At 38.4% G+C, this 7,527-nt stretch overlaps 2 protein-coding genes across 2 annotated transcripts; one reads left to right on the top strand and one right to left on the bottom strand.

Moving 5' to 3' along the window:
• Nucleotides 1–1,292: 1,292 nt before the first annotated feature.
• LOC123666190 lies at nt 1,293–3,694 on the bottom strand. The gene is made up of 2 exons (XM_045600388.1): nt 3,244–3,694; nt 1,293–2,178 (listed from the first exon to the last, which is right to left on the bottom strand). Exons 1-2 carry the CDS (start codon nt 3,416–3,418, stop codon nt 1,385–1,387), a joined length of 969 nt encoding a protein of 322 aa, XP_045456344.1. The 5' UTR covers nt 3,419–3,694; the 3' UTR covers nt 1,293–1,384.
• A 2,328-nt stretch (nt 3,695–6,022) lies between these two features.
• LOC123665906 (protein ANTAGONIST OF LIKE HETEROCHROMATIN PROTEIN 1-like) lies at nt 6,023–6,808 on the top strand. The gene has a single exon (XM_045600136.1). It carries the CDS (start codon nt 6,023–6,025, stop codon nt 6,806–6,808), a length of 786 nt encoding a protein of 261 aa, XP_045456092.1.
• Nucleotides 6,809–7,527: the final 719 nt, after the last annotated feature.

Below are 7,527 nucleotides of genomic sequence, written 5' to 3'. Positions count from 1 at the left end.
TTCGGTTGACAAAAGTATACCTATATTAACCACGATTGTTTTTTTCACAACAAATCAATTTATCAACGGACTGTAGGTATAAATTTCAGGCGTATTTAAAAAGTCGGAGCTATCTGCAGAATAATTAACTTACATACCTATTAACAGTTTATTTACACTATTTACACTTCTCTGTATCGAAGCAACTGCTCAAAATGGAGTCCGCCGCGTTCAACACACAAACGTGCACGTTTAATACAATTGTCTTTTAATTTTTTTAGTGTGTCTCTATCACTTTTCATTTTCTCAAAAGCGTCCACTATCGCAATGCGTAAATCATCACACTTTTCATATTCACGTGTATAAACAAGTATTTTTATTTTCGACCACAAGAAAAAATCCAGGGGCGTTAAGTCCGGGCTTCCAGGTGGCCAAGACACAGGCCCTCCTCGACCTATCCACCGATCACTAAACTCATTGTCCAGGTACGCACGCACTACACTCGCGTAATGAGAGGGACAGCCGTCGTGTTGGTAGTCCATACCTCTCGAGTAAGCTAACGGCATATCGTCTTCTAACTCAGATATTACTGGCCCTAACAACTCTAAGTACGAGTTGCCGGTTAGATGATCTTCAATAAAAATAGGCCCTATTAATTGGTCGTTAATAATACCGGCTCAAACGTTCACACTGAAACGAACCTGGTGATGGTTTTCTCGTATCAAGTGTGGGTTAATTAGAGCCCAGTAATGCTTATTTTGCACATTGTATAGTCCCACTCGAGTAAACAGTGAGGCATCTTTTCCATTACACGGTTGTTCAAACGTACGGTGTGTAAGCCGTACGGTTGAAAAAACGTGCTAGCTTGTACATGATACGGCAAAATCACCGCGCGAGACATCGGTAAGTACTGGCTAGTAGCGCTTTTTACTCGGGCTGTGTAGGACGTGCTGCGTCATGAATTTTCTTACGAAAAAAAAGATTATAGTTGCTTATTACATATATAGGAAAAAGAAAATAGAAAAAAAAAGGGAAGTAAGGTTTTGGATACATCCGATTTTAGAAAAAAGGGAGGAATATGGCGCGTTTCATACACTTGTCAAGAATCAATTGAGAGAAGATGAAGACAAGTTTTACAATTATTTTAGAATGCAGAAAACTACTTTCGACAACTTGCTCCAAAAATTATCCCAGGAACTAAAACATCAAGATACTTTTATGCGAGAGAGCATATCGCCCGCAGAAAGATTGGCTGTAACTCTGAGGTAAGTAGGTACAAAATTAAATGACATATTTTAGTTTAAAATTGTTTATTGCACACAAACAAAATTATTACATGTAATTGAATTTTAATAATTATTAATTTAAGAACAAGTAAATCAAAAAATACACTACGCTGAAAATGCTACTCAAGTGCGGTACTAAAATCGAATTCGTCTTCAATAGAAACTTGAGAATCTGCCGAGATACTTTCCGCATTTACACTATGTACAGATAATTGTGATTCGGGTCGGTAGTGGATTGGCTCTAAACCAGAACCGTGTCCAAAATCATGAGAAGACGTCTGTGGACGACTTATTCCATAGCTCGATCTAGCAGCTGTAGAATATCCATATGTTGACGATTGCGCATTTGAGGATGCTGTACCACTTAAATATCCTTGATGGCCTTGATCCCATTGGTTTCTTGATGTAGGTATATACTGAGTACACTGTCTTTGTTGAATATTTTTAATTATTGAAATTACTTGAAACTGAAAGTCTATCATATTTTCATCACTGAACTTGTCAACTGTATCAGCGATTCCCATAAAAAAGTTCATACTACGGCTTTTCTTTTTCTCATCTCGTTCTGCTGAATCCATAAACTTCATAAACCTAATGTCAACTTCACTTAGTTCATTTTTTCTTTTTTTTTTAGCCCTTTGCGTCTCACTCCGTTCAGTGTATCCCGAGCTTGATTGATTCGGGACTGCACTATCAAAATTTTCATTACTGAGGCTAGAATCATGAACATGTTCAGTCATGTTAGAATCGGTCTTGCGATGCTCAACATTTTTTTTTAGGAACATCATTTCATCATAGAACATATATTTTCTTATTTTTTTTGCTGAAGAACCAGACTTACATTCATTAATTTTTTTGTCATATTTTATCCAGCTATCTTTCATATTGGTCCACTTCTTCATCACCATTTGCCCTGAAAATAAATAAATAATAATTATTAAATTCAAAATTTATGAAAACCCCCGACCTAAACTGAATCGACCCCGACCTAAAATGGGGTTTTAGTATTTGAACCTAAACCGTTTTGTTTTATATTTCAGGTATCTAGCAACAGGAGATACCTTTACTGACCTATACTACAGCTATAGAATTGGAATAAAAACCATAAGTTGCATCGTACGTGAAGTATGCCACTACATTTGGTTAGAACTGTATAAAGAATATATGAAAATGCCATCTAAAGAAGACTGGCTACACATTGCAAGCAAATTTCAAGAATCTTCCAACTTCCCGCTGTGCTTAGGAGCGGTCGATGGAAAACACATCAGACTTAATAAGTCAATTGATAGTGGCTCGATGTTTTTAAATTACAAACATTTTTTTTCTATAGTTTTGATGGCAGTAGTAGATAGCGATTACAACTTTATATTTGTTGACGTTGGCGCCTACGGAAAGGAGTGTGATTCCAGTGTGTTTAAAGAGACCCCATTTTGGAAAAATTTAACAAACAACGGATTAAATCTACCCGATGCAACACGTTTGCCTGGAATTGACTACGATTTGCCATATGTGTTCGTTGCGGACGAAGCCTTTGCTTTGCATTATCACTTGCTTCGTCCATTTGGTGGTCATCAGCTTGATCAATTAAAACGTACATTTAACTACAGACTCACAAAAGCGCGAAGATTTGTTGAATGTGCGTTTGGCATTTTATCCAATAAATGGCGAATTTTTCACCGGCCAATGAATGTGTCCATCGATTTGGCAGTTGATATTGTGAAAACATGTTGTGTTTTGCAAAATTTTATACATAAGCAGGAAAACTTTCAGTTTCACAATGCGAGTGAAAATGAGTCCACCCTTGATTCAGAATCGGAACTAATCCAGTTACCTATCACGAATGCAGTTCGCGGAAGTTTGGCGGCTAATGAAGTTCGCAACAGATTTGCACAATATTTTGTATCTAACGAAGGTCGCCTCTCCTATCAAAACAACTATGCATAAGTAAAAAGTTAATAATTAAATATCTGTAACTTACCAAACTTGTTTTTCTCATCACCACTTAAATCTTCAAATGTGGGCTGGAAATGAATAAATATTTCTTTCCAGGAATCATATTTAAGCCGCTTATTTTTATAATCGTCGATGGTCTTATCCCATATTACAGGCCTTTCTTGAATCAACGTAATTAATAATTCTTGATTTATGTTCATTTTATAATAAAATCGCGAAACAGCGTATATAAGCGGTCACGAATCCGTGCGTACGTCCGGCACCGTCGACACACCCCGATAGACTGCCATACAACACTGGTGAAAATCACGCCGTGCGTAGACGCAGCGCGCCGAGGGGCAGTCACGGCGCACGCGGCCGCGGCGCCGTGCCTTGGCGCCACCGTGCATGTCGACAAGCTCATATAGTGATCCATACCACACTGACGACCGTGCCTACACGCGGCGAATTAACCGTAGATTTTCACGGCGAGAAACCGTGTAATGGAAAAGAGGCCTGACTCATCCGTCTACAGTATGTTGGCGTTTGTATTATTTAACAACCACTGGCAAAAGGCGATTCTTGCCGGTGCGTCAGTGTGGTTTATTACGTGAGCCTTACGAAAATGATACGGGTGTAATCCTTGTGTACGTAATATCTTCCATACGAAGTTTTGGCTAACATCGGATTCTCGTGCTGCCATCCTTGTGCTCCGCCGGGGATCGCGCTCGAAGTACTCAAGAACATCTTTTTCAAACTCCGGCGAATAATAATTTAAACGTCCTTGACCTTGCGCATGAGTCGGCACATAAAATTGTCCGTGGTCGAGGAGACGTTGGGTTGCAGCCAAGATGGTAGGTGTGGAAGGAATTTGAGGGCTTTCAATTCCACGTAGCCATACTGCATTTAAATGCTCCGGGTGGGAATACAAACGTCGAGCCTCTTCAAAGTTGTAGTTGGCAGTAGCGTACAGCTGTACCATTGCCAAGTACTCCACGTTTGAATATGCGTACTGTCGACTCATTTTAGCGCTAATCAATGTACGGTTATGGTATTACAGACCGACTGAAAGCCAGGGACGCGGGACGCCGACGATAAGGCCCCGTTCACACAGACCGGCTCGGAGAGCATCGGCCTGCTTTTTTCTTTTCACACAGACCGGGTCGTATACGCTTGGAATTGGCCGGAGCGGAGCCGCCAACTATTTCACATCGACCGGCTGGGAAGAGATCTGAAAGCGGGTGCGGTTGGATGTGCTCGGAGCCGGTCGGATGCGCTCGGAGTCGGGTGGATACACTACAAAGGCAGTGCCAGTATTCCGCGCAGTCTAAGTTTTGTTTTCGGTGTGTTAACGTGTGCTTTTCGAAACATGGATTTAGATAGCTCCGACGAAGAAATATATTTGTTAGCAAGATTACTTGAAATAGAACATAGGAAACGTAAGCGCAAGCGGAAACAAATATGGGTAAAACATATTTGGAAAAACAGACTAATCCATGGGGAGTTTCACACCATTTTCGAGGAATTGAAGAGAGATAGCCTAAAATTTTATGAGTATTATCGTATGGAATATTGGCAATTTTTGAAATTGACAGATTTGTTAAGAGTACATATAACAAAAAAGACTACAAATTATCGTTGCACCATTACAGCCGAAGAAAGGTTAACGGTAACTTTAAGGTAAATAAAAAACAATTATTTATACTAATCATGTTATTTAGATCACAAAATCAGAGCCCTCCATTTATTAAGCATTGTTTACGTTAATGAAATGTAAATTACTTATACTAATCATGTTAAATAACACAAACATCTAAATAGATCACAAAATCACAGCCCTCCATTTATTAAGCATTATTTACGTTAATGAAATGTAATTAAATAGTACAGATTTGTGTGTGTTTAATTATTATTATTATAATTATTATTGTTTTTGATTGTTTATTATTTTGTATTTTGTGTGCTGGTATTGTACCCGTAAGTAGTCTGATCTGGATAGTTTTGAGGAATATAGGTTTCGTTTGACACTAGGTAAGTAGATTGATTAGTCGATGGCGGTGAATTTATAGACAAAGAATAATTCAAATCTGTACTATTTTCATACAGACTTAATTCAGCTTCATTAACAATGTTAAACACGCGCCTTTTAATTCGTGCTTGGACTTCTTTTGGGAATGTTTCCACTGTATCTGACATAGACAAAAAAAATTACGTAATGCCTTGTCACGGGGTGTAGTATTTCTTTTTTCTTCAAGATACTCTTCGAAAACCGTAGCAACATCTTTGCTTAAGCGTGGTCTCTTTTTCGAGCCAGAAGTACTTGCAAGCGATTCAACTTCAGAATGGTCAGAACGTTTAGATGATGTCGATGGTGGTGGTATTGGTGTGCCAGGCTCTGAATCATCCGATGATAATGTTACATTAGATATTTGGTTTCGATTGCGAAAAAATGGTATTATAAAAGAAAGTTCTTTTTCAAATTTTATCAATTTGGACGTAGTTGCACCATCGCCACTCTTGCCTTTTCGGTTATAATAGGCTTTTCTGAAGTTATCTCGCAGTTTCTTCCAACGATCCTGGCACTGCGTCACTGGAAAGAACAGAAATGAAAAATTAATAACATAACTCTTTTTTATTTTATAGTTCGTTTTGGTACGGCAGTCTTATATTTCTATTTTGTGTGTTTGTTTTATTTTTACAGATTCCTCATCACTGGTTGCAGTTTCAAAAACTTGTCATTTAATTTTCGAATGGGAATTTCTACAGTTCATTCAATTATTCATGAGACAATCAGAGTAATTTGTGATGTTTTGATGCCCATAGTTATGCAGATGCCAGATGAAGAAATGTGGGAAAAGGTTTCACGTGATTTCTTTAATATTTGGAATTTTCCTAACTGTTTGGGCGCTATAGACGGAAAGCATGTCAATATACAGGCACCAGATAATAGTGGAAGCTTATACTATAATTATAAAAACTTTTTCAGTACAGTGTTACTAGCTGTGGTCGACGCGAAATACAGTTTTTTAATTGTTGATGTCGGATCATATGGTAAAAATAGCGACGGCGGAATTTTACAGAATTCAAAATTTTGGAAAAAACTCAACACCAATAAGTTAAAGCTGCCCCCAAATAAACCTCTACCTAGTACCACTGAAAGCTTACCACATGTTTTTATAGGAGACGAGGCATTTCCTTTGAGCAATAATATATTGCGGCCGTATCCAAGAGAACAAGCAAGAACAGAATTATCAAAAAAAGTATTTAATCTGCGTTTAAGCAGGGCAAGAAAAGTCGTAGAATGTGCATTTGGAATGCTAACTCAAAGATTTGAAATTTATCAAAAACGAATGAAAATTCAGCCGAAGTACTGTGATTTAATTATATTAGCAACTACATGTTTACATAATTTTTTAATAGAAAATCGGACGCCAGGACAAGAGAATGAATTTCACAGCAATATAAATTTATTAACAGCAATAACAGACAATAATAATGAAAACAGTTCTAATAGCGACGCAGTTCTAACCACAAGGAATAAATTTAAGGATTATTTTTCATCAAGTGGTGCTTTAGATTGGCAAGATCAAGTGGCTACGCGAGTTTCTTAAGTTATATTTAATAAAAATTGTCTACTACATAAGTATATTCTAACGATCAGATACTCAAACGAGTTTTTAAAGTAAGGGCGCATTTAAACTCATGTTATTCCTATTTTGACTTTGAATCTAACACGTCGCAGCACGAGTTTAAGAAGCCCTTGCTTTAAAATTCGTTTGAGTATCTGGGGGTAGGTGTAAAACAATGAAAACCTTACTTACCACTTATTCCGAGACATTTGCTAATTTCCTCCCATGCATTGTCTTTCATTATCCGATCGCTATATGATGGCTTGGTTATGTCAAATAAACACTCATATTTTGACACGAGTATTATTAATTTTTCATCATTCATCTTTTCGTACAAGTACGCACAACTATTACGTTCAAATGTTGCTATCAAAATGGCGGTCGGCGCGGCCGCAGCGGGCACGCAATCGGAGCCGATCGGCTACGCGATAGAGAAAGAGCACGCAATCGGAGCCCATCGGCTGCGCGAGCGAGAAAGAGCACGCAATCGGAGCCGACAGGCTGCGCAAGCGAGAAAGAGCACGCAATCAGAGCCGATCGGCTGCGCGAGCGAGAAAGAGCACGCAAGCGGAGCCGGTCGGCTCCTTTTATTACTTCACACGAAGCGCGTTCAGGCATTTTTAATGACAAAAAAGGTGCAAATGCAAAAATAAACTTTACTACAATCACTCAAAACACTGTTTCCAACGTGATAAAAATCT

This window comes from Melitaea cinxia, chromosome 25 (assembly GCF_905220565.1).
Source record: "Melitaea cinxia chromosome 25, ilMelCinx1.1, whole genome shotgun sequence".
Taxonomy (NCBI): Eukaryota; Metazoa; Arthropoda; class Insecta; order Lepidoptera; family Nymphalidae; genus Melitaea; species Melitaea cinxia.
Note: the sequence above shows the minus strand (reverse complement) of the source record. Positions and strands in the feature narration are given on the sequence as shown.